Below are 27,217 nucleotides of genomic sequence, written 5' to 3' on the forward strand. Positions count from 1 at the left end.
AACACGGTGTCTGGACCTGCTGGTTTAAAGGAATAGTTCGCCCAAAAATAAACATTCTGTCATCATTTACTCACCCTCAAGTAGTTCAAAAGCTACATGAATTTAGCTTTGGACCAGTTTAGCTTTTTGGGGTCACCATTGACTTTCATATAATTTATTTTTCCTACTACGGAAGTCAATGGTGACCCAAAACAACCTGGTATCACGTCTTCCTTTGTGTTCGGCAGAGCAAAGAAAAATTCATACTGGTTGAGGGGGAGTAAATGATGACAGAATTTAATTTAAGAGTTCTCAGGGCAAGACTTTAGCTATTTTTAAAACAACAGAACAGGAGGAGGTTCTCAGTTCATATTATATGAACCTCTGGAACGAGATCCGAGCACGCGCGCACACACACACACACACACACACACACACACACACACACACACACACACACACACACACACACACAAAATCTGACATAGCTGTTAACATGACTGAGACTGGTTTCTACCAAGGTTTTTTTTTTCTCCATTCTGTCACTGATGGGGTTTGGGTTTCTTGACACTGCAGCCTCTGGCCTGCTTAGTTGGGGACACTTAATTTATTTTTATTATCAGAGACCATATTTTTAATCACGCATTATATATGACTACCGCTCTATTCTATTTGATACTGTTCGGTGCTTTTATACAACCTGTATTGTTAAAAGCGCTAAATGAAGTGGTTAATAAACCATAATTTACCCAAAATGAATAAATAGGGACAAATACATTATTCTTAAATTCATTTCATTAACTTCTTTTAATCATCCATCCATATCATGTTACGGTCAGCCTGTTACTATGCATATGCAATATTACAGTTCGTAGTAACACAGGGTTCCTGCAGCATTTCCAAGCTCAAACGTTAAGACTTTTAAGAAAAGTAGACTTGAAGAAAATAAATTTTACTTGCACAAATAAAACGGACACCACATAGTGACATATCAAACCGTAAAAAGCGTGATTTTACACACTTTCAGTTTTATGATACATTTCAACCTTTAAAAAAAATCCAAAGTATCATATTACTTTAAACAATAAATCACTGTATTCATTTAAAATCCCGTAATTTTATTTTATTTTTCACTTTCGTAAAGCAATCTCTTATCATTTATGCTTACTGTAAATGTACATTAATTCTCTGCCAGAAGGTGGCGCTTTCAGCACAGCAGAAATATAACTTCTCCCCCGACTAAATTTGAGAATATGTATATTTTTAGCAACTAAATTTTGGCCTTCTTAAGGACCAGCGGGAACCCCGTTATCAATGACAACAACACAGGGCTTTTCTGCCTGCAAAAACCTTTAGGGTTCGCCTATATGTCACGTAGGTCAACCGAAATCCAGAACTTCTCTTAACGCGGTCATTAAGAGACTTGGATTTGCTGCAAAGTCCACCAGAACTTGAGCGGAGCGTCCGTTGAAAAGTGTAGGGCAGACAAAGCCCAGCTTTATTTGATTCTCCAAAACATTTGATCCAGAAAATAAGTCTCTCCACGGTCTCTCCTTAATCGTCACAAGCATACAGACCATTCGCGTCCATCAATACACTATAAAATACTGAGCAGTTTGTTACATGGACGAGACATGAGAAATACTTTAATACATCATGGATTCGATAAAATGAATTGTACAGAATTTACACACCCCTATCTGATTTTACTGGTCATAACAGAGTAAGACGATCTGTGCTGAATGCTAATCGTGAAAGGAACTAAGAAAAACATCAAACGGAGTTAAACCCTGCTCGATACGGCGGCAGTCAAACAAGAAGAAAAAAAAAAAAAAAAGCAGAGAGGACGAACAGAAATAACAGTTATTAACCCAACAGCCGTGGCAGTGCACCGGACATCAGCTTCAGATTTCGATGAGCCCCGGGTTCCAGAAGGTTATTGACGCGTCTTGTACCCACGATGCACCTCTTCCTCCGGCGCACACATGCTGAAGGAGACATGTGCAGACGCCTGGGAAAAGCAGCTCCATCCAGATCACAATAAATAAACGTCCGTCTCTGTGTGTCCTGCAGTCCTCAGTCGTAGTGTAGCGCCGTATAGAAGATGATCCACACCACCTACACACACACACACACACACACACACACACACACACACACACACACACACACACACACACACACACACACACACACACAGAGTCAGTGCTAGAAAATAAGCCTTTGAAAAACAAAACCTATCACTTTAATGGAAAAACAAGGCCTCATTAATAAAAATGTATATTTTTTTTCCATACAGCACATTTGCATTTTACCCTAAACTGCTCTAGATGAGAAAAAGTAAAACATTCCTATCCAATTTTTTTATTTTCTTTCATCAAGTCCACTTAATTTTGTCTCCAGAGTGTTGAAAACGAGTGTATAAATTAATATCTCGCTCTTTTCCATAAGATGAATAAATAACCTTTCCACTGACGTATGGTTTGTTGCGACGGGGCAATATTTGGTCAAGATACAACTATTCGAAAATCTGGAATCTGATTGGGCAAAAACGCAGCGTGAAAATTGCCTTCAAAACAGTCGAAATGATAGAAAGGCATATTACCGGCCAGAAAACAAGCGCGATCTTAACTTGATATCCTAACGATCTTTCGCACAAAAGAAAACCGAGTTACATTTTGATACTTGCAAACCGCTGTTCTATTATCGTTTCGCTCGACTCGGTTCAAACAGGTTTAACAGGAAAAAGGGCCAAAATGTATCTACCAGAAACAAAGCGAACGAAGTCATGAAGCCTTCTTTGGTGAGCTCCCATGTTCCTCCGTACTCCTCTTCATCCACCTGCTGGTAACTACTGAAGTACACATACAGGACGCCCGCGTTGATGATACAGAATCTGCAGGAAACAGACACCCGTGACTTCTCATGAAGATCAGCTCAAGGACCGTAGTACTGTACGCTTAAGTGTACTCACATGGCTATTCCCAGAAACCCTTTCAGAGGAGCGACACCCCATATTACCCCCAACACCACAGCGATGATCTGCCGGAACCAGTAAACAACGTCTAAAAACTCATCCTGCACACAAAGAAAAAAAAGAACACGTTTAACATTAATAAGAGAGCATAAGAAAAAACGCATGCCTTCAGAAATCATTCTAAAAATTATGATTTATTATCAGTGATGGAAACGGCTGTGCTGCTTCATTTTTTATTTATTTAGGGGAAACAGTGATTCTTTTTTCAGGACTTTTAATAAAAGTAAAGAAAAAAAAAAACCAGCATTTTTATAAAATAAAAGCCTTTTCTAAAAATGTACGTATTTACTATTACTTTGTATTATTTTAACACATCCTTGCTTAATAAAACGCATTTCCTTTTAAAAAAAAATATATATATATATATATATATATATATATATATTTTTTTTTTTTTTTTTTAATGGCAGGGTATACGAAAAATGTTTTTAACTTTTCAAGGACTCTTAAAAAATGTTTACAGGTTCCAAAATAGCCCATCTGGATGATTAAAAGATACAAATTAAACGTTTTTGTTTACACACACACATATACATATATACAAACACGTGTATGTATATTTAAGAATATTTCATTTTCATATTAAAAAATAATAAATGTACATATTATCTTATTGGCGTGCGACTAATCGCTATTGATTTCTAAAGGATCGTGTGACACTGAAGACCAAAAGTGATGCCGTAAATTCAGCTTTGCGACACACAAATAAATTACATTTTAACGTACAGGAAGCCGTTAATTTAAATTCTGATATTTAACGATATTGCTGTTTTTGTGTAATTCGGAATGAATTATAAAATGAAGTTTAAATAGCTTGTTTAAATAAATATGTACAAATCTTGCTGATCCCAAACTTTTGAATGGAGTTTAGCTATACGTGACTATAAACGGGGAGCCGCTCGTGCCAGCGATAATCCGTTAAGGACCCCAATCCCTACACAGGACACCTAAACCCCTGAACCCTAAACAGTCCACATCACAACTCGTCTTTCACACACACGTCTACGTCTGCGTCTGCTAGGACATGTTATAACAGGCACATATACCCATGGCATGACTATAATGTGAGATAGGGCTGTAAAGCAGACCTTCTCGTCCCACACCGCTTTGCAGCTGATGGCTTTGCTCCATGTGGACGGCTTTACTCCGCCGTTCACCGCGTGGACCTCCTCTTTCCGCTTCGCGCTGCTCGTCATCGTGCTCCGACTGGAGAAAACACCCGATACTACGACTGAACACTCGATCCGGACTCTAAAAATCTTCCGCTGGCGCTCAGACCCGCTGCTTCTCGCCCCACATTGACACGGCTCAGGGAGCTGGCTCCGCGCGTGCGCGGCGAAGTCATGACCTTGCCGTGCGGTCCAATCGGCGAATGCGACGTCTGCACGGCCGGCCAATGAGAGCGCAGGAAGGCTTCTCTGGCGCGTGCGCCCTCCACAGGTGAGCGACGGTAACTGCAGCGTGAGAGAGCTGTAGTAAAATGCGTGCTCCGCAAAACACACACGCGTCTTTTGCAATGTTACGCGTTGTGCGTATTACGTGCATGTGGTGTCATTATTTACTTGGTAGAAAAGCCATGTAAATGCTATAAAAAGGCAGTGCTATGCTGTGAATACTCCAGATATACTCTGCTACGCGTTAAGCGAAACAACCACTATACCACTAGTCTATAATAAAGAAAACATTATATACAGAATATTATTATTAACAACTCGGACTTGCTCGGGCTCTCGCTCTTCATTATGACAGGGATATCTGACCCTTATTGCAGTTTTAAACCGGCGCCGCTAGAGGGCCCGTGGAGAGTTTGCCCGCTTTTTAAGCAATTAAAAATACAAACAACGCGGCAATATAAACACATTTCTAGATAGATATGTCCAGAAAGGATGCTTAAAGAAATACAGGGGCTAAGGTTTTTTTCTAGGACAAAGTATTTATTGCATATTTTTTTTTCTTTTTCATCCACACGAGGGCTTTTGTGTGAGAGATTCATTCGTTATAAAACGCACAAAACATCTGATTCACTCTCAGGTACTTAGATATATGTAACCTTTTCACAGCAGAAGCATGCTAATGTCTTTCAGAGTGAAATTTCTAAAGTGAGGGGGTTGAATATCAGGCCGTAAACATCCACGTGAATACAGCGAAAAAGCAGTCAAATCCAAATCTTAGTCGTAAATATTCACTGGGTGTATATATCCCACTCGAAATTTTAAAATGCACTTCTTTAAGTTAAAAATTGCATGCTGCTATGCTATGCCGATGACACCCAGATTTACCTAGCCTTATCTCCAAATGGCTATAGACTCCCTCTGCCAATGCATTGATTAAATTAACAGCTGGATGTGTCAGAATTGTCTTCAGTTAAAGAAGGAGAAAACTGAAATCGTTCGTTTCGGAACTAAGGATGAAGTTCTGAAGGTGATGCACCGCTTGACTCTAGAGGACAAACAGCTAAAAGAGTCTTAGTTTCTGTACTCATGTCAAAGCAGTAACTAAATCAGCATGCTAACATCTCAAAAACATTGCAAGAATGAAATGTTTTGTTTCCAATCAAGACTTTTTTAGCAGCAGGGTGCTCTCCTCGAGACCATTAGACAGCTGGAGCTCATCCAGAACGCTGCTGCTGGGATTCTGACTAGAACCAGACAATCTGAGCACATCACACCCGTCCTCAGATCCTTACACCGGTTTCCAGTTACATTTAGCATTGATTTTAAAGCACTTTTACTCGTTTACACATCACTCAGCGGCCCAGGACCTAAACACATTGCAGATAGGCTCACTGAATATAAACTTGACAGAGCAGAGTTTAGATATGCTAAAACATCAAGCACGTTTAATTAACAGAAACTCTGCACTGTATTGTACGTATACATATTTTCCTTTTCAAACCGTTTTAAATTCAAAATCAGTGTTTTAATTGAAAAAAAGCGATTTATTCACATTCATTCACGCTAAACTTCCCTCGAGGACACGACAATAAATCATGTTATTATATAAAAGCGACTCATTTGTGAGGCACGCACGCTTCGCCTCGACCTTGCGGCAAAGCTTTAACCACAGAACCGTCGTGGTCGCACAAATTACTGCGCATTCATCGAGTCGCTGTGATTTCACTTCCCCAAAACTTTTCCCGACTCGCTCTTTCTCCGTCCGTCCGCGAGCGGGAGCGCGCCCGAATCCGACCGTTATTAATCGGCCGCTACCAGCGCGTTCACGAGCCGACCGTCAGGGCCCGTGACGCGGCCGGTCACGTGACGCGGCCGCTGGTGACGCGCGGCGTGAGTTTCTTTCCCCGTCTGTGGTGTTTAACACACACTCACGCACGCACACTCACGCACACTCGACTGGACATAAACAAGAGTGAGGGGCCTTTGTGCTGCGCTCATCCCTGTCTCCTCCAGCGCTGGCTGACTCGAGCCGTGTTTATTGAGCGTGGGGCAGCGGAAGCGGCGCGCGATTTGGCGGGTGAGTTTGTGTTTGTGTTTGACTTTTATTGTTACACATCGACGTCACAATCCATCATTACAGCGGATACACCGCACTCTTGCATTAAAGTGACTGACTGCTGCTCTCCGAGTGTGTGTGTGTGCGTGCGTGTGTGCGTGCGCGCGCAATGGCGACAGGAAGCAGGGGTGGAGATGTAGTTTGTGGTTTTTAATATCTGATCATATTTCATAATATTAGTATTCATGGAAACGAAAGTTTGCTCGGAGGAATGGCGCACGTGAGCGATCAGACGCGCACTAACAGCGCTGAGATCACTGACACCTTCCAGTAATCTTTAAATAGTTTCCTCTTGAAGTTCATTCATATTGTAGATCAGTGGGTTGATTAATAATTTATTTATGCATAATTCCAGACTGTACATGCACACAGGTTTTTATTTTAAAGCACATACTCATTTTATTGCTGGCAGTGGATGCGTTTAGCATTTTTTATTTATTTTTTTTGCTGTTGTTCTACCTCTTATATCAGCATAAGGATATATGTGGTCAGTTTGAGATTATAGCATGGGTCAGATTGACCGATAAACAAAACTTAACATTTTCCCCTCATGCCTGATCTTGAAAATAGTGTTGCTAACCACAAATCTGTTACCTTTTGTGATGTAATGTTTATTTAAATTTGCCATTTTGAATAGATCTCAATTGCTATTATTCAACTCAATTATGCATTCAACCCCCTTTGGAGAATATGTGTTTGAGACGATAGTGTGGACCAGGGCTGTGTGTTTTGTTTTTGTTTTTTTCAGTTTCCCGCCATCTGTTCTGTGATGTAATATTTTATACATTTAACCAGTTTTTATTAAAACCTTCCATTTTTAACAGATCTTATTTGCTGTCGTCCGACTGCATTGTACATAATATATCCCCCATTGGCTGCCCTGCGCTATAGCATCAGCTACCAGCATCTGTCATTTGGGAAAAAAAACCCCAAAACGTTCAACTTCAAGTGCGCTATTTATGAACGATCGTCCACGCTTAAAGGCGCATCGGTCGTTAGAAAGTAAAAAGCATAAACGCTGAATAAAACCTTGTCAGATCGACGCTGAAGCTTAAGGCCGCCTGAGGTGGCCGTGGTGTTTGACTCGAGGAAACGGCAGATCACACTGATCTTTACCTCCGCAACAAAGTGTAACTTTGCATCTTAAACCGATGAGTACTTCGGGTTAGGATCCTCTCTCTGTGATTTTTTTTTTACGACTGTAGAAAGCAAGAAACCCCTAAGATCATCAGATGGAAACAAACCCAGGGTAAAGGTTCTGTTAGTGTGTCTTTCCTGGTTTTGCTTTCCTTTCCTTCTTCCAGGTGGGATTATTGCAAATCTATCCCTTAACAAAACCTGGAAACGTTCCCTGAGCGTGAAGGCGTCTGAAAGCAGGACAAGGGGCTGTGGGTCCCCTGCGCGGTGCTTTCTAGCGGCTCTGGTCAGCAGGAGCTGGCATTGCACTGCCTCGCTGGTTAGGAGACTGTGATGTCAGCCATTTTAGGTTGGACAGCAGAGCGTGTGGTGTGCCGCCATTTTTTTTTTCCCCTCACTCTTCCATTTTTAACTGAGCCTTAACACCTTAGGTGCTGGTGACATCGAATCTGTGCCGCTCTGCCTCCAGAAAGCCCAATGTTCCTTGGCGCTTTTTGAACCTGCGCTGTATTTTGCACAGTTGGAGTTTTCAGCAGTGATATCTGAGCAAGTGCGTAAAACAACCTACGCCATTGGCCTGTTGGAAGAAAACGCCTTGTTTTGAAAGCATATTGTTTTTTTTTGGCGAAAACTACGCTTTATCTTAAAATGAAATTTCTTACTAATTTGAAATAAATCGTTTAGGGCTTGGTAATATGGCAAAAATTGCTCGTAAAGGTACCCAAGACATGATTAAAGTAATAAAGTTTTCTTTATTAACCCTCTAGTTAAAGAAAAATCGATAACACTTTAGTACAGAGACCAATTCTCACTATTAACTAATTGCTTATTAGCATGCTTTATTATTATTATATTAGTTGCTTATAATACACATATTCTACATCTCTAATCCTACCCAATACCTAAACGTATATCAACTGCCTACGAACTAATAATAAGCAGCAAATTAAGAGTTTGAGGCAAAAAGTCACAAATCACTTGTTAAATATATTTGCAGAAAAGATGCTCAACTTCATCTTGAACGAACTTAAAATATGGGTTTAAAAAATTCTCAAAATGGCTGAAATAACACCAGTAGACTATTATTAGCTATACACGTCCTTTAAAAACAATGAACTGCTTTCAGCCTGTCACCACAATGCAAATATCAGCCATACGGTAGTAACTCTTTATAGGTCTTTTTTTATATGATAGCACTACATTTAAGACACGGGCATGGCAGACTAAGAATGCAGCGCTTAAGTTAAAAAAAAGTGCCATGTTCTTGCTTTGTTTTCTTTTGGTTGGTCTAATTATCCACCTTGTTCTTCATTGAGGAAGCAAGCCGTTTTCTGTGAATGTACGAGATTTGCAGTTCATTACATGCCATAGGGAAATAATGAGAAGAATAACAATAACTGTTAACAGGCCAGTGCGTTCATAATTATGATAATACATTAATATGGTAAGACGCGCCAATTTGCATTATTAAGCAGCAAAATTAGCTATTTTGCTAAAAATAGCTGGACACAGAAACCCAATGGGATTAGTTGTAAATAAGAACATGCCCACTCTTATGGGGAAAAATAAGTAGCATTCAGTAATATTCCTATTCAAAATGACGATTTCAAGATGAATCAATAAAATAAAAATGTCCAGCCCTAAAAATGAGCGTAAAGGGAACATTCCACTTAATAAGTTAATAAGTTGAGTTCAGCTGATCTCCGTGACTGGCGACAGCACTTTTAGCATAGCTTAGCATAGATCATTGAATACAATCAGGCCGGTAGTATCGCGTTCAAAAAAGCCAAAGAGTTTCAATATTTTTCCTATTTTAAAACTCGACTCTCTTTGTAGTTGTATCGCGTACCGAGGCCGACAGGAAAAAAAAAGTTGTGATTTTCTAGGTCAGTGTGATTTAGTAAAAATATCGAATCTCTTTGGTCATTTTTGAACGCGATGCTACCGGTCTAATTGGATTCAATGATCTATGCTAAGCTACGCTAAAAGTGCTATCGCCAGAACCCGAGATCGACTGAATAGATTCCAAAATGGTAAAACTCAGCTTATTAACAGCCTATTTCCAAAAAAAGCGAAGTGTTTCTTCAACGTTATATGAATTTTCAAAAACCTTTGTACAAAATGATACATTTTCAGTCTCCAAAAGGACATCGTCGTGTTAACAAACAAAAGACATTTGGGCCTCAAAACACTGTCGTGTAAATGGCCCCTAAGAAACGCGCTTTCGCCCCAACGTTCATTGGTGGCTTTGACCAGGGAACGAAGGGGACGCTATGCTGCTCGCAATGAGTGAGAACAACCGCATCTATCAAACGCAGTGAAACAGGATCAGGGGACTGCTCTCGCCACTCGCAGCGTCCGGAAAAAACAAGCCAGGGCGAGCCAGGAACCCAGTTGACCACTGAGCGAATGAGTGCGTCAGTGCGTTAATTCGGTGTGTGTACGTGAAACAGAGTAGTGTGTAGGTGGGGGGGGGGTTGTTGCCATGGGGATAGTAACACACCAGTGGTGCTGACGACCCGTCTCCCTGCGGACTGGGCTGAACTTGTTGAGGGAGAGCGAAGGGATGGGGGAGGGGAAGGGGACATGTGTTTTCGCCAAAGCAAACGCAACGCATAGAGAATAGTTTTTTTTTAACCCCAACTACACATTAGCCACGTTTATCAGGTTTGCCATCGTATTCTTTTAAAACACCCATGTGGTTCAGAATTGATCCGTTTATTTACGTGTTCTTTAAAGAGTTGTATCTGTGTATCGGGATGCAAAATATCTGCCAGTGGTGTAAGAAAAATAATCTTGTTTGGCCGTTGAAGTACGATTCCTACCCCAATGGCAGATGGAAAACAAACTTAAAATAAGTAAATGCGTATTGAGTAAAAAAGTCCATTTTTGCACACGCGTCTGACTGTATAGGTCTCAAACCCACTCATTTGCTTGTACCTTTTAGTCTTAAGCATTGCGTTTAGGTTTTGTCAAACAAGTGATCCTGGATTACAGTCCTGCAGTGTTTTTGACTTTTCAGTACAGCGGTTCATCGGGGCGCGTTTTTAAATGACGAATTCGTAAATTGTACATATCGTCCACCTGATCTTTAACATTTTGCAACATCGTCGATTTACAGCGTTTGCTCATTTTTAGGCAAACCAATTGGCAGGAAGTCCATAGGTTTGTTCGTAGCTTAACGCTCGACGCAAACGGCAGCTCGGCTCCCAGGTTGACCGCTGGAACATTCCAGAGACTTTGGAGTGAGCCAGAGAGGAGGAGGAGGAGGAGATGTGGGGGGTAACGGCTCTGTGATTGTTGGATGAGGGTGGAAAAGGGTGTGTGTGTGTGTGTGTGTGTGTGTGTGTGTGTGAGGGGGGTAGGGATGGGGAATTGGTATCAAGGCAAAAAATTCCTTGCTGAAACACCTCACTGCTTCCTGCAACAGTTAATGGCCCCCAACACATGTGCGCACACACACACTCGCACCTCGGCCCAAACTTACGGGGCCCAACCCCCACTCGTCTTCTCGTCCTCAGGGTCTGAGCAGCGTGATGGATGTCAGGCCCGCCTACCACGCAACCCTTTTGTGTCGGTTATGTGACCCAGCAGCGTTGGCAGGGCCATGCCCCTTTTGCTGAGACAAACAGCAACGCTGCAGCAAGCTGCAATGAAGGCCATTCTCTGAGAAAAAGAGGATATCATAGCAGTGTATATCGGACAAGATGTGTAACAGCAGATACCTATGGATGCTTCCACGTAGAACGCAAACATTCGTGCAAAACCCGATTTTTTTTTTTAGAACCAGTCCGACAGATTTTTTCAGTTTTGCAAAGCATTTGTTGAGCAGCTGTATTTTTGGGGCTAACACAATATGTCCCCTATGAATAGCATACGTGTATGTCATTTAGACCTATTGTGTAAATCATGCTTTAAAAGTAGATTAATGATAGCAGGTTTTATGTGTTTAGTTTCAAATGGTGAATCTGATGACAGTATGATTTGCATTCGGATTCTGACTAGGCCTGAACTTTTTGTTGTGTGATATATTGCCCCATTAAAAATTTCTGTAAGTAATATTATCATTTTATTATCATTCCCCTAAACTGTAAAAAAAACAACTTAATTTTCTTACAAGTAGAAAGACAAATGCACTAAAAACTTGCAGGATTTTTTTTTTGCTCTGGACAATAAGGGTGCACAGATTATTGCAACGGGCCTGACATCCAAAGTCACAATAATAATTTTTTTCTCTTTGTTATTCCATTGGTTTTTACGTGACTCCAGTGTTTTTCTGCCATCACAGTACGTGCACAGCTGCAAGTGATGTAACTGATGTCTGTTCCAAATAGGTCTATATGGCTTTTAAAATGTAGTCAGAATATATGAATACTATATAAAATACTTCAGCATCCTGATGGTGTAATTACAGCATCTACCAGCAGGGGCTAACTAAACCATGTTATCCGACCAAACCTTTCCTGTGTCTCTTTGTGACATGGTAGATGTCAAGTCTGCTTTATTGTCAGTTCTTCTACACAAACAGTACATGCATAGAGAATTGAAATAGCGTTACTCTCTGACCCTAGGTGAACACAGGTAACCCTGACAGTACAATTTAAAACTACAGATTATATATAAGCTATACTGCTCTCTTCAGCTTGGTCGAATGGTATTCTCTTATTGAATATGTGTTCTCTTTGTCATCATTGTGGTCCATTGTTTGCCTTTTGGAGGGTTAACTTGCAGCTAAGAAACTGTGCTGCCCTGTTCCTGGGTATGTTTGCTTGCTGCAGTCTAAGATTAGTGAATTGAGAGTGACCTATATTTCTAGTAGGCCTTGGCAGATAGCCATTTGGATCAAAAATGAACTCCAGTGATTTTTATTTTATTTTATGTGTTTTTGTTGTTTTGTGAATGCAGTGTTTATCATTAGAATGTGTGCGTATTGACTTTTTTTTTCCCCTCACATTTGTGGTATAAAATGTCATTCACTTAAAACAACAAAAGTTCAACTTTTTCTAAGAAGGGATGGGGTGTGAAGACGCTCCATAAACAGAATGAAAGGCAGCAAAAGCTTCTTTAAAAGTAGCTAATTCATCAGAGACAGACATAAGAGCAGTTTTTATCTTTTGTGCTGTAAGTGAAAAAGCATTTAAAGATAGAAGGTCAATAGGCATTTTTTGTTATTTTTATATAGTAACTAAATTGATCTTGAGTTCTTTGGTTCTTAAAAGCTGTTGTTTTTTCTTTACAGATGCTCTGATGTCTGAAACCATCAAGGACATTGACTTACAATGAACTGATGATAATGTCTATCAACAAGTTCTCAGTGGATGTTCAATAAGAGTGGATAACCATCATAATTAATCAGGACTCTCACTGGAGACCAAGTTGACAGAAATATGGCTAGCAAAAGGAAGTCGACTGTTCCATGCATGATTCCTGTAAAAGCCTTGCATCTGCAGGATGACTTTGAACGGGGCAGACTGTCCCCTTCAACCAAGGACATTGGGTTTTCCGTTACAGAGGAACCAAGTGGAAAAAGCAGTCAAAGTTTGGATGAGTCCTCTGGGCAAGAAGCAGGTGATACACATAAAGATGGCGGTGTTTACACTTGTAGACCATGTACCTTTGAGACCCAGGACCTAAATCTTTTCCTTGATCATGTCTACAGTGGGCACCCAGATTTCCGCATTGACCCTTGTTTTCTTTGTGTGGATTGTGGGATTAGTGCTGCAAAATTTGAGGGCTTGGCACTGCACAATGCCCGTGTCCATCCGAGTACAATAAACACCACACTTCAGCTCAAAAAGAAAGACAATAGAATGATTGTAGAGCAGAGTCTTTGCGTGGAACCTTGTGAAAGCACTAGCTCTAAAGAATCCGAGATATCCATCACCAAGACACCAATCATGAAAATGTTGAAGGGTAAATCAGAACCCAAAAGGATTGTAGTTTCTCACCCTGCTACCGATGACCCTCCCCCCGTTATTACCAAAGTGGTGGAGAAAAGTGACTCTCCTGCAGTTACAGTTACTCATGTGCCCACTATTGTACACAATGGAGCAGCCAGCAAAGTTGCCCTGCCATCAGCTATACAGATTGTGAATGGCTCTGGGGCTTTGCCCATGCTGAAGACAGCTGTTACACAAGTCGTATCTGTTGTGCAGAGCAGAAGTCTCAATCAACAATCTGCTCCAATCACTGTTTCCTCATCCCACTCATCTTCGGCATCCTTATCATCAAGTACTAAGAATCTTCCAAAAGTAATGATCCCCCTGAGCAGCATTCCTACTTACAATGCATCCATGGACAATAGCAGTTTCTTAAAAACTTCCTTTAGCAAGTTCCCTTATCCAACAAAGGCTGAGCTTTGCTATCTTACTGTAGTCACAAAGTATCCCGAGGAGCAGATTAAGATCTGGTTCACAGCACAAAGGCTGAAACAAGGAATCAGCTGGTCTCCGGAAGAAATAGAAGATGCCCGCAGAAAAATGTTCAACACAATTATTCAGGCAGCACCTTCAAATGGCCAACAGCAACGTCAGACCCACCACACCACTACTCAACCAACTATCACAGTTCTCGGCACAACTGGCATCCCTCATATCTTACAAGGTAGCCTTGTTGGACAAGGAGGGGTGATTGTCACCCAGCCAATGATGGCTAATGGAATTCAGGTTAGCAGTGCCCCAGTTGCATTAGCCGTTACGCCTAAACCGCAGGCTGCTGCAAAACCTATGATGCAGGCCAGACCCGCTGCAGCCCTGGTAGCCGATAAAGGAATCAGCATGGTTTTAGGCACTGTTGGTAGCAGCAGTAGTGGAAATTGCAGCAGTAGCAGCAGCAGCAATGCTAGTACTAGCAGTGGTTCAAGCAGTATTAGTAGTACTAGCAGCTTATGTAGTCAGGCTAGTGTAATCAGTATTGGTAGCAGCAGCCCTGCTAAGTCAAACAGTAATGTTAAGGTCAGTACACAGGGTACTAATGCCACTTGCATTCAAAGCAATAGTAACATTGTGAAAAGTGAGGGTAAAGGCAATTCTGAGGCAAAAAGCAACATTAAGAGCAAGGACATTGTTTCCACTCCAACCACGACCTCGGCATCTACGACTACAACAGATAGCACCATACCAACTAAATCAGACTCTCCTGTCTCTATGAACTCTCGTATATTCTCCACCACTAACTTCCTGGACCCCAGCTTTAACAAAACCAAAAAGTCTCAGGAACAGCTGGCAGCCTTAAAGGAGAGCTTCCTTGTTAACCAGTTTCCTAATCAAGAGGAAGTAGACCGACTTATAAGCCTAACTGGTCTGTCTGTACGTGAGGTGCGGAAGTGGTTCAGTGACCGCCGCTACCACTTCCGGAATCTGAAGGGTTCAAGGTCAAGTGGTGGAGGTCAAACTGTTACCAGTGGTAGCATTTCCCACCTGGACACTCTTGCTGCTGTGGACCTATCCGAAAATAGTACACCCCCAGAGAGGCCCAAAACTCCCCAACAGTCACCTCTCAGCCCCTCACAGACATCATCCCCGCCAACTCCAACACGGCGTCCACCACGACCCCCATCGCCAGATTTTACAGCGATCCGGTACAAAGAGCGAGAGCCCCACCAGGTTCGCGCTTTGGAGGCCAGCTTTGCACAGGACCCAGATCCGCCTAGTGAAGAAGTTGACCGGTTAAGAGCAGAAACAAAGATGACTCGCCGTGAGATTCACGGTTGGTTTGCTGAGCGACGGAGGAGGGTAGCAGCAGAGAAAAAGAAAGAGGAGGCTGAGAGGGCAGAAAGGGAAGATGATGATCTGGTGGGTGAGGCAGAGGAGCATCAAATAAACAAGGAAAAAAGTGGCAATGAGGAGACCCATGAAGCCGAAGATTCCTGCAAGGAAACACAAGATGACAAAGAGGAGAAACAGAAGGATGAGACTGGTACTGAGCCAAAAGTTAACCCTATCAAAATCAATCTCAAAATGCTGAAAGTTACTGAATCTAATGGAAAAGGTGAACCCGAGGGCAGTCAATTGAATGAGGCCACCAAGGTGGCACAATCTATCTCTCAAACGACTGTTCCTCAGACCTCCCCATACCGAGGTAAGAAGACGCCCGAACAGCTCCACCTGTTGAAGCAAGTCTTTGCACGCACCCACTGGCCAAGTAGTCCCCAGTACAATGAGCTGATAACTAAAACAGGTCTACCGCGACCAGAAGTGGTACGTTGGTTTGGAGACTGCCGCTATGTCCTGAAAAATGGTCAGCTCAAGTGGCTTGAGAGTTACCAGACCATGGTAGACGAGGAAGACTTTCAGAAAGATAGCATTAGTGTCCTCAAGGAGCACCTAGATAAACACGGAAAACTAGATGAGACTAAGTTGGAGGATATTGTTAAATCAAGTGGGTTAGGTGAGGAATCAATCCGGCGGTGGTTTGCAAATAAGACACCACTTTTATTGGAGAAAATGAACTCTGAGAGCACAGGAGGTGTGATGACTGGCTCATTATCATCCGCAACCCCAACTGAAGATGCTCCAGCTTCAGAGCATGCAGACCAAGAAGATGTAACGGTGGAACAGTCAGGAAACAGCCTAATCTCTAAAGATCAAACCACAAAGTCGATAGTTGAGATATCAACAAGTACTACACAAGGTGATTAATGTTCTACCATTTACTTTATAATTTGAGGATGGGATTAGCCCTTAGACTGTTTACAGTATGAAGTTGTTTTTGTATTTAGTGCTTGTTTGTTTTCGCAGAGTCTGACTGAAGAGGAGAGTGGATGTATGAATGAATGTAAAGTGACATCAGACCATGGGATTACAGCACATGTGGCCTTTATTTGAAGGCTTAAAAAAAAAAAAAGACATTATACTTAAACAGGAGCACTGGAGAACATCTCTGCAAAAAGAAAAAAAACAAAAACTCTCCCACAATGAACATTCTCTTTTTCTCCAAGAGTTACAAGCTGTCCCACTGTTCAAAAATTATTGAAGGTGGATTATCAAAGGTCAGGATGCACCCCTTCACCAGCTGCTTTTTCTATTTGGATAGGATAGAGGGGAAAACAGACCCAAGTGGAAGTCCACGGAGAGGTTTTTCTTGGATGTGTATTTCCTACCTTTTTCTTCTGGGGAGGAATTAGCATTTTAGGGGACTTTTGGTGGTACGAGGCGTTAACTGCACAGCTCTCATTGAGCCCTTTTGTATTTCTTAAAATATGACTGACGTAATTGCACCTCAGAGAGGTTGAATTATATGCTGTAGGTGAGCATCATTACCACAACACCCTTTTCCCTGATATGTCAAAGTAAAAGAAACCCATAAATCATGATTATTTGTCAAAACACATTCAACGGTGTGAACGCTTAGGCTTGTATGATTTTTACAAATATTATTTGCAGAATAAATTTAATATTAAAAAAAATGTCATGGATTTTCCAGCTTGAAAAGAAAACGTCACCTTTTTATTGTTGAATAAGTACTTTATTCTCAGGCTTGATTATGTTTCATATGAAAAGCAAAATTAAAACATACTTCCTCCAATATAGCATAGGCACGTTACAGAAAAGGCTTGGTTTGTAAATAAGAACATTGGTAACAAAATGCTGATGCAAGAAAGCATAGAAAAAGGCATACATGTCCGACAGGGAATCTTTCGTTGATGTATATATGTATACATACACCAAGGCACATGAAAGATGATGCAAGAAGACAGCAGAAACTAATTTACAGACTGGAGAGGGGCTACAGAAGTACAAGGAAAGGGATTAACACTGAAAACAAATTGAGGGAATGTTGGCTAATTAGGAATTAATGCAAGGGAACTTGAGTGAATTCCCTCTGAAGGAGTTTGGCCATGTCTTTTCCTCTCAGAGCTCAGGAAGTGATTATGGTCCCTGTGTCTTTCTGTAATATTTCTAGATTGCATAATGCAATTTGCTATACACTAGAAAAAGAGGAATGAAAACTTACACATGCATCCAAAGGCGCTAGCTGGTTGCTCGAATTGCACATCCCTCCATGTTAAAATGCCCCAACTTTCTAATGAGTTAGCATTCCTGTAGGTGCCCAGTCTGGGGAAATTGAGGAGTTAATTGTGGAGCAGACTCTGAGCTGTCATGCACAGAACCAAATAAATACTGTGACAATACTGCCATAACATAGCAGCCACAAGGCAAACAAAAGGGGGGAAGAAAATGTCAGATGATTTTTCCTTGGTCACCCTGCTCCATAAACACATCTGGACCCCATGGTCAAACGGAGAGCAAGGTAAAGCATCAGTGACAGAAAAATAATGCAACAGCATCACAATGGCTTCTTATATGGCTGTTAGACACTAAATGTTTTGCAGAAATCGATGGCATGTGTACGTGTGCAGTTTGGTAACATCTCAACCTCTACTGGCTAAACAAGAGAATGCATGAAACTTATCAGAGCTACAATAAATATGGCCTTGTTTTTACTGTACATCAACTCTAATCTAACTCATCAGTCTTAGCCGGTTATCAATCAATTACAATCTGTATTTTAGCAATAATATGGCATAACACAAAACTATGACAGCTTGGAACAAGGTATACATCTTAAAAAAAAAACTGACCAAAATGCCCTTACTCCTGTCCACAGAAGAAAAAACAAAACATCCATATATTCTCTACTTTGTAACCCAATGAACTGAGACGGACTTATTTTGGTCCCAATTTTTTGTATGAACCACCTGCACAATCTACCTTTGGCTTTCTTCAAACAGACATCATGGTTAACACGCTACTAAATCGCACATAAAACGTCCTCCCTATTTAAAGACAAAAACGATAAAAAGCCTTCAGGAACAAGACTTCTCAATTGCTGAAATGTGGAGAAACGGTGACTAAACGACAGAAACGGTGATAGAGGGATAAAACGTTCTGAAATGAGATGGTCCAAGTCTTGTAAACTAAATACACAATGTTTCTGATGCTTCCGTAGCCTGAAAACCCCCACCTGAGCTGTTTGTGAATTCAAGTCCACCTGTGCAGACTGGCACAACATAAAACAAGGAGAGTGATATTGCTCTCTGGTCACTTGATAACGTCGTAACTGTATATTAAAACTAAATAAAAGTTGGTAAATGTCGAAGAACGCCTTCCTGATGCTCAGACAGCGGACGCTTCGATGAGGTCTTCAACGCTGCCATCTGCCTGTGCCAAAAAACACGAAACGCAAGAGCATCCTGGGACGTGTTCAGTCCAGTAACTCGGAAAGAGGGAAGAGAGAGGCGAAAAACGCAATTAAAAAGGCCAAGCCCTCATGTTAAAACGAGTAGAAAAAAAACAACATTACGAAACAGACGTTTAAATAATAAAAATAATCGATCTGAAATGAAATACAAAAATCTGGAGTGAGAGGCTCTTTGAGAGCAGATCAGCTGCAACGCTTTTCTAACCGACAGCAACATGGGGCGCACACACACATTTTATATATATATATATATATATATATATATATATATATATATATATATATATATATATATATATATATATATATATATATATATATAAGCCAGAGAGACAGAGTAAAGAAAAAGTATTATTACTCCATAATTGTTAACCTGGAATCGGTTTCAAAGTGATGAATGATACAGCCCCCACTCAATTTTGAAACATTGGCCTTGTCCTTGAGTCTCGCGCCGCATCAGAACACCCCCGTCCCGTCCGCCGCAGGTTCAGATTGTAGCCAAGCAGATAATTGTTCGTTTCTGTCCGTGAGCCGCAGCTCCGTTGATTCCCCCCCCCCTCACGCGGCCCGGAGCGGGAGAGACTCGCAGAGAGAGGAAGATCTGTCCGAAAACGCCAGCGATGACGGTTTCCACAGAAGCGGCTTCACGGCAGTCCTTGACATCATCAGCTCTGTGGGACCCTTGTCGCTGGCCTTGCGTCGCTCGCTCCGTCCGTCCGTCGCACGCCCGGCCGACCGGGTTACGCTCGGTTATCAGCGCTGACGCGAGCCCTGCGGAGCCTGCCGGAGAAAACAAACGTCACGCGTCCACAGAAGAGTAGTTTGAAAATAATCTACTGTTGATAAGCGTTTTCGATAATATTATGCTAAAATTCCCCACGGTTACTATTGTCTCATATTTCAAGTGTCATTAAAACAGTAGTTGATTACCGCGATTTAAAGAACTGAGGATAAATGAACAATATCCAGCGTAAAAAACAGTTTTAAAGGGTCACTCCACCCCGTGACGACATTTTTGTCCTTCACTTAAATTATGTTCTTAGAAGGTTGTTATGGCTTTAGAAAGACATTGAATTTTGTCATTGAAGATATTTTTGATAAAAACTGGGAGACTTGTGACTGTCCCATTGACTGAATCAATCAAATAACTTTCATTTATATAGCCCTTTTAACAAAACAGAAAAGACATTGTCAGAATACTTCAACCATAACATTATGAAGTTAAAAGAATACTTTTTTGTAGCGTGACAAGACGACGACCAATTTTCGAATGAAGTCATTATATTTCTTTTTTTACTCGTAGCTAGTTGAACCACTGATGGCAGATGGACTATTTAGACAATGCACTTTTTGGACCTTAATAGTGTAAGGTACACAGCACAAAAAGTAGTTTTGTTTCGTGGAAAGCTGGGAGGTGCTACAGAAATGATTTAATACACCTAATACAGTATTGTTTGTAATGCGAATGGTCAGTTTGACAATTGGCTGTCCTTAGAGCAAGTACCTCCTGTTCTCGTGGTCCAACAGCGCCTCCTGGGACACTCTGAAGTCATCGAGCGGAGACTGGTAGCGGGCCTCGAACGAGCCCTCCCGGCCGCGATACCCCAGCGCCTGGCCCGGGGACGAGGGCAGCGGGGACATGGAGGACGTGGAAGAGGTGGAGCTGGTGTCCCCCATCCGCTCCCGGCCCACCTGCATGGCCATGGCCATCGCCCCCGCCGTCGAGAACGGACTGAGCATCTCGCCGTTCTCATGCTGCAGAAGAAACCAGCCGCCCATTACCATACAGCATATCGGTCAACCAATGAAGAGTGTTTGTACATGCTACGACGCCCACCCGTCCTCTGACGATGTCCATGTGCACCAGCAGAGACGCCAGCTCCAGATCCTCACTGTAGCTGTTCTTCAGCGGGACCGACCGGTAGCCTGCAGACCCACATCAGGGACATTATCTTTCTTCTCCTCATCCTGAAAACCTTGATTAACTACTTTTAACTATGCTTTATTAGGACTCTCAACTGATGTTATGAAGTTTGTGCGTCTCTATTTAATACTGATTTCGACCCGATTCTAATTAGTGGTGCAAGTGGTCCTCTTCCAGGAGCACAAAGTGGTCATTCTTTTACGAGCCGTACCTGTTTTGAGGCAGTTGATGGGGAACGTTGCCTGGGCGAGAAAGTTCTGGTCATTGAACATGTCGATTTCATAGACCACGAAGCGCAGGAAGGCAAAGGAAGGGTTGCAGACGGTGAACCGGAAGGGTTTTTTGGGCCAGGTGGGGTTCAGACCATTGTCCGCTGCGAGTCAAACAGATACGTCTTTGAGTGATCCCACATCCCCCTACAATTTCTGTTCTTACGTGTTGTAAGAGATGTTTGGATTATCTCCTCACCTTCAGAGTCAGTCCTCTGCTTGGCGTTGTCATATTCTGCTCCGCAAACTTCGATCTCGATGAGAGGGCAGACGATACCTCGGCCGTGTTTGGGCAGGTGGCGCGCTCCCAAAACCTTAAAACAGTTTCAGGTTGCATCATTAGCAACTCGCATGATCAGTACTGGCTGATAAGCTGCTTCCTCTCGGGCAAACAAAAGCTCAGACCAAACACTGTGTGTGTCCTTTACTGTGTGTTTGGATTCTGGTTGCTTTAGAACACTATTCACTATTAACTACGACTTTTCTCCTCAATGAACTCATAATTTGCTGCTTATTAATAGTCTGGTAGTTGTTAAGGTTAGATATTGGGTAGTAATAGGGATGTAGAATCCCTAAGAAATAACTAGTTGAGAGACCCTAAAATAAAGTCTTGAATATTTGGCGATACTGTTTTTAGGAATAAAAATGACTAAAGAAGTCGCCAAAGTGAATTTAAGATCAAATCAAGAACAAATGGGCTCAGAAAAAAATCGAAAAGTTCTCACTGTTCACAAACCATAAACTATGACTTTTTGCTACATCCTCAAACCTTCATAAGCGTGCTAATAAGCAACTAGTTAACAGTGAGAATTGGTCCTAACATTTTAACAGCCTACTGGCATTTTTAAAGCATGTTTATGCTCGATTTCTCAGAAAACAAGACGCAATACGCTCCATTTTGCACTTCAAGCAAGCCTATCTTGATTTAAGGGCGTTTTGAATTTATTATTGGAAAACGAGAACATATTAATTTTTCATTCAGTACCTAAATTCGTAAAGCCAAGGCATTAAATGTTACTAAATGTCTTTCTGATCCAATCTCAAACATTTCGGCTGTAACTACATTTATTGCAGCACGCCTTAAATATAACAATATCATTAATCCAATATAACGTAAAAGAAAACATTTGATCAAATCGACGTACAAAAAGACAACATTAAGCAGAACTCTATTAAAGATTCGGCCACACTTTATTTTAAGGTCCTATTACTAACTATTAACTATGGCTTTTGCCTCAAACTCCTTATTTGCTGCTTATTAATAATTAGTAGGGTAGTTGTTAAAGGTTACGGGGTTAAGAGATGCATTTAAGAGATAAACAGCCAATATGTCAATTCTAATAATCAACTAGTTAATGTAAGAAGTGCTAAACCCTAAACTATTCTTTAAACCTCTGTTAACCTGTGAAAGAAGTACCTCTATGCTGAGCGTGATGGGCTCCACTGCTCTCAGAGAGTGCCGGTCAAACGGGTCGAAGCTGTCGTCTCTCATGATGGACGGCTGCAGCACGTAACCGCTCTTGCCGTTCAGCATGAAGAGCGCCTGGTTCATCTGCATGGGCTTATCTGCAGAGAAACCGTCGCTCTGTTAAACCTTCTCAAACACCGCAAAATAACCCTTCTCCGACCAGCAAAATTAATGTTGTTTGAACAAAGATCTGAGACCCTGGAGCACAAATCTGGTCTTAAGCAGCAGAAGACATTTTGTAAATTTCCAACCATAATTATAAATCAAAACTTAATTTTTCATTAGCAATACACTTCAGTTGGACAAGTTTAAAAGTGACGTTCTTAATATTTAGCACTGTAGCATGAAAAAATGACTGTTATATGATTATTGTTTTACTGCTGACTTTATTTACATTTGTTGTGTTTGACACGTGAGCTATTTATTTCAGACTCGGTGTGCAATTGTCTTTATCCATACATGTATCCAACATAAAACCAATAAAATGTTGACCGTTTAACCAAAAAAACCAAAGAAAAAAAACAGACAAACGGTGTTCACCGAGCAGGACTAAAGCGCTGCAGCTGAGAGGACTAGAGGCCGTGCTCACCTGCGGTCTGGAAGTTGAGGGCCACCAGCTGACTGCCGCACAGCCACATGGGTAAGGGGTCGTAGTTGGACGAGTCCAGGCGCTGGCCTCGGGGGTAGATCCGAGAGAGCTGCAGGCGGTTGTACTGCAGGAACTTCTTCCCTTTGATTCGGTTCACGTACTTCTCCGCTTTGGTCTCGGGAAACGAGGACATGTCCCGGAAACAGGCCCTCTCCGTTCCGATCTCTGAGAGACACAGGAGAGGCTTTCGACATTTGCGTTTCACATTAAAGGATCATTCTGTCATCATTTACTCACCCTCCACCTGTACGAATTAATTTTTTTTTTACTTGCTGTCATTTTAATTTGAAGTTTTAGGTTTTAGTAATTGAGTAATTTTAGTATTTTTTTATGACATTGTAGTTCAATGTTTATTTTACAAATGACGACGCTAATAATTCTGGTTAAAACGCGATATGAAAGGAGTGGGAGAAACTCTTGAGTTTTAAAAGAGCCAGATGTCTTACTGTCTTCGTCGAAAGGAACCGGTCGGCAGTAGATGACGAGGTCCGACAGCTCGAGAGCAATCTTCTTTCTTCTCTCCATCATTTTACCCTCCTCAAGCTGACGGAGAACAGACACTCAGTCATAAACACAGAACATGCTTGAAAACATAACTTAGAAGTTATTAGCTGTAGACACTATGGGGGTATGACTAAACGCTTAGCTCATAGGATGAGACGAAACGCAGACAGTATTTTAACACCATGTTAAAAAAAATTTCAATGACAAAATAGTTTTCACTGCAAAAAAACAAAACAATGCAGTTGTGTTTTGAAGCGTTTAACCAATCTAGAGCCGTAACGGATGATTCTCTCGCTAGTCAAGTAACCCTGATTATTGATCTACCATCTTAAGTAATCATAACGTGATACGCTTATACATAATATGAACGTGACCTACCTACGACACGTATTACAACAAATGTCTGCAGAGGGCGCATTGACCCGGTGATGTTTATTTTACTGTGCGATTCAACTACTTGTGATTTTAATATTCGGTCACATCCAGAGCTAGGGTACTTTTATTTTGAAAACGCGATGTGCACGTGTTAATGTATTCTCCCGTGATGGCACGGCTTTTTAACATTATTTACGTGACAAATCTAGTGAAATGACGCACATTGGATTCCCGGATAAATGTAAAGAACCGAACGATATAACGAAAACACTATCAAATGTTTTAGCAGAAAATCAACGTTTCTGATATCGCAAGATCTCAAGGAGTAACATCGCGAGATCTCGTGGCCTCCTGAGAGCGTTATTCTTAATAGAAAACAAACACGTACACTACTAATTTCATATACACTGCCCTTTAAACATTAAAATACTACATGTACTTTTAAAAATATGTCTGTTTTCAGAGGTTTAACTTGAAGACTTTAACTCCGAAGACTTTAACTTGAAAAAGTACTTTAAGCGCCATGTACAAACACTGTTAGAAAAGTCTATTGAGTTCGGGCGACACCTAGTGGCTGTTTGTGGTGTAACACCTAAAAATGTTATAGGAACCCAATTTATTTTTATATCAACCTCAAATTTGTAAGACAACTTATTTGGACACATGACTAAGTTACTCATTGTCGGTTTAAAAACGATATAAAATATTAAAATAGTACAGCATTGCTTTACAGTACATTTACATTAGTATAATGCTTCTACACCCGTTTTTTTGGAAATTATTCAACTTCTGCAACAATAAGCTGATCGTCGTCTTTAAAACGAGACCAAAGGTGGGTGACAGTGAAGAAGTTTATCGTCAGCCGCTGAGAAAGCTCATCAGGGTCTCATGGTGTGAGCAGAGGAGCAGACCTTGGCTTCAGAGGTCATGGTGACCTCGCGGATCTTCACCACCCAGTCCTTCAGCTCCTCCTGTGAGCTGGCGGCGATGTCCAGCACCGGGCCGGTGCGAGGCGAAGCCACAGGCACCAGAGAGAAGACGAACTGTCTGCTGCCCTTCCCTTCGGGCCGGACCACTACGGGGCGACAAACAACATATGCGGCTCACGGGTTGCCAGGTCTGACAAATAAAAATCGCAACTGCTATTCGAAACCAGCCCAAAAAGGTAGATGTATGGTTTTTCCCGTCAGCTGGAAATGCCCAGGGGTTTGGGAGGAGATAAAACACAACACACAGAAACGGAGCAAAAGCAGCACGACTTTGTGTGAAAACAGCAGACATGGCATCCCTGACACAACTCCTAGTAGAGTAATTTTACATATAAAAAGATTGTACATAGCTTAGAAAAATAAATTGGTCACAATTATGGTCAGTGTAAGGGTCTCAAACATCTGATGCGGAGTGTGTATCAGAGAGGAACACACACACACACACACTCACCGATCTGACAGGAAGACACGTCCACACTTCCTCTCAGGAGATCTCCCAGAGGACTGTTCTCTGTAGCCTGCTGAGCGAGAGCGAGAACAAGGGTAAAGGTCGGAGCCCAGAGCACCTCTGACACACACACACACACACACACACACACACACTCTACTCACTGATCGGTCGGGCTCCACGGCTGTCGGGCTGATTTCCTCAACGTAATTCGCAGGGAACCACAGCTGCTTCTTCCCTCCATAGTCTCCCTTCCACCTGAGCGGGAACAAACACACGCAGTGCTCAAGTTCACACTATAACAATGATAACAGCATTAACATCCATATTTATAAACACACTGCTCTTTTAACAACTTATCGGCTGTCAAACCTTTAACCTTCATTAGCTGAAAAAAAAGTTCTTTTGAAAATCAATGAGATGCCAAACCGGTAGCGTCTCCATCCATAACCTCTGTGACTCGACTTCACTAATCTTACAGCATCGGAACAATTATATTTATAAATTATTGTTATAAGCTTGAGTGGGTTGAGAAACGGTAACTTTTTTTTAAAAATTAGCTCATTATCTAATTAGTGTCCTCGATTAGCACTTCTGCATTCTAGAACTACTTTGTATTCCTGCCTCCGGAGAGTCAAGTTAAGCACTGTATTTTGGTTGAAGTGACTCAAACGAGCACTAATTCCTCCCCGAATTAAACTACACTTCCTGTAAATTGTCTCGAACCGACGCTCACAGCAATGTGTTTTTTTCTTGACTAGAGATATAAAATCTAGTGTGGCTGCTGTAGCTAGTAAGATCAGCCCTCAGTAGTGTGCACGCTGCGAGAGCATCAGGCATTCACTACATACTGCACGTCGCAATAAGACAAAGCCATAGAGCTCGATCACTGTAGTGTGCACTGAGTGACTATACACACACACACACACACATATACATACGTATCATCTTCACGTACATGTACGCGTTTCTTTTTTTGTTTAGTTTTTCCCCACACTGAACTGCGTCCTGTACTCACCAGCCTCCTTCCTGTTTGTCCACGTTCTGAATGATGGCGTTCTTACTGAAGGAAAGTTCATCATCACGCTGGGCTTTGTATTCGTACATGGCTCGTACTGTGCACCACACACACACACACACACACACACACACACAGGACCGTCATACACTAAACTCAACAGCACCAGAATCACGCTGGACTCGCAGAGAGAGCGGAAGTACCTTAAACGTGGGCATCTGATTGGCTTCCACATAAAACCCAGGGTTACGTCCCTCATACAGAGATCCATAATCAGGCTCCTGCATTCAGACAAGAAGAGAGACTCACGGTGAGGTCTAACTAACAACAGGTACATGAAGCAAAACCACAAAGCTCTTAAATAAAAGAGCGCTTTCCAAGAAAGACTGCCGCAGATGTGCTCTAGGATCTCTCAAAATAAATTCAAGCCAGATTCACAAAACATTACGAATACAACTATTCTTATTTTCTTCTTTCTATATTGCAGATAAAACATTTTAGTGTTACTATTCAGTTATTACTTATTTATTCGTTACTAAAGAACGTTCTTAAAACTGCTGGTAGTGGGCGGGCCCAAAGTGCTGAAGACAATCTAATTATATATATATATATATATATATATATATATATATATATATATATATAATTCTGAAACTGTCCAAACTTCCTTTTCTGAGGAACATAAGAGATATTCTGAGAAACGTGTAG

General features: G+C 41.6%; 3 protein-coding genes across 5 annotated transcripts in view; 1 reads left to right on the forward strand and 2 right to left on the reverse strand.

Moving 5' to 3' along the window:
- Positions 1 to 1,080: 1,080 nt before the first annotated feature.
- On the reverse strand, positions 1,081 to 4,347 carry rab5if (RAB5 interacting factor). The gene is made up of 4 exons (XM_043225481.1): positions 4,105 to 4,347; positions 2,954 to 3,057; positions 2,746 to 2,875; positions 1,081 to 2,097 (listed from the first exon to the last, which is right to left on the reverse strand). The coding sequence occupies exons 1-4, from the start codon at positions 4,210 to 4,212 to the stop codon at positions 2,056 to 2,058; spliced, it is 384 nt and encodes a 127-aa protein (XP_043081416.1). The 5' UTR covers positions 4,213 to 4,347; the 3' UTR covers positions 1,081 to 2,055.
- A 1,913-nt stretch (positions 4,348 to 6,260) lies between these two features.
- On the forward strand, positions 6,261 to 17,085 carry zhx3b (zinc fingers and homeoboxes 3b). Its single transcript, XM_043224811.1, has 3 exons — positions 6,261 to 6,487; positions 12,903 to 16,294; positions 16,402 to 17,085. The coding sequence occupies exons 2-3, from the start codon at positions 13,051 to 13,053 to the stop codon at positions 16,410 to 16,412; spliced, it is 3,255 nt and encodes a 1,084-aa protein (XP_043080746.1). The 5' UTR covers positions 6,261 to 6,487; positions 12,903 to 13,050; the 3' UTR covers positions 16,413 to 17,085.
- Positions 17,086 to 17,106: 21 nt separating this feature from the next.
- plcg1 (phospholipase C, gamma 1) overlaps positions 17,107 to 27,217 on the reverse strand; it is a 28,816-nt gene continuing 18,705 nt past the window's right edge. For 2 of the 3 annotated variants that reach the window (XM_043224809.1, XM_043224808.1), the window contains exons 21-33: positions 26,713 to 26,790; positions 26,510 to 26,613; positions 25,656 to 25,749; positions 25,495 to 25,564; positions 24,966 to 25,129; positions 23,622 to 23,718; positions 23,116 to 23,340; positions 22,476 to 22,624; positions 21,258 to 21,372; positions 21,001 to 21,162; positions 20,703 to 20,791; positions 20,370 to 20,620; positions 17,107 to 19,645 (exon numbers count right to left, since the gene is read on the reverse strand). In XM_043224809.1, coding sequence (XP_043080744.1) covers positions 19,606 to 19,645; positions 20,370 to 20,620; positions 20,703 to 20,791; positions 21,001 to 21,162; positions 21,258 to 21,372; positions 22,476 to 22,624; positions 23,116 to 23,340; positions 23,622 to 23,718; positions 24,966 to 25,129; positions 25,495 to 25,564; positions 25,656 to 25,749; positions 26,510 to 26,613; positions 26,713 to 26,790 — 1,638 coding nt within the window. In that variant the 3' untranslated portion in view covers positions 17,107 to 19,605. The remainder of the gene's footprint in view (positions 19,646 to 20,369; positions 20,621 to 20,702; positions 20,792 to 21,000; positions 21,163 to 21,257; positions 21,373 to 22,475; positions 22,625 to 23,115; positions 23,341 to 23,621; positions 23,719 to 24,965; positions 25,130 to 25,494; positions 25,565 to 25,655; positions 25,750 to 26,509; positions 26,614 to 26,712; positions 26,791 to 27,217) is intronic. The other variant, XM_043224810.1, reaches the window with a different exon arrangement.

The sequence above is a fragment of the Puntigrus tetrazona genome, chromosome 23, assembly GCF_018831695.1.
Source record: "Puntigrus tetrazona isolate hp1 chromosome 23, ASM1883169v1, whole genome shotgun sequence".
NCBI lineage: Eukaryota > Metazoa > Chordata > Actinopteri > Cypriniformes > Cyprinidae > Puntigrus > Puntigrus tetrazona.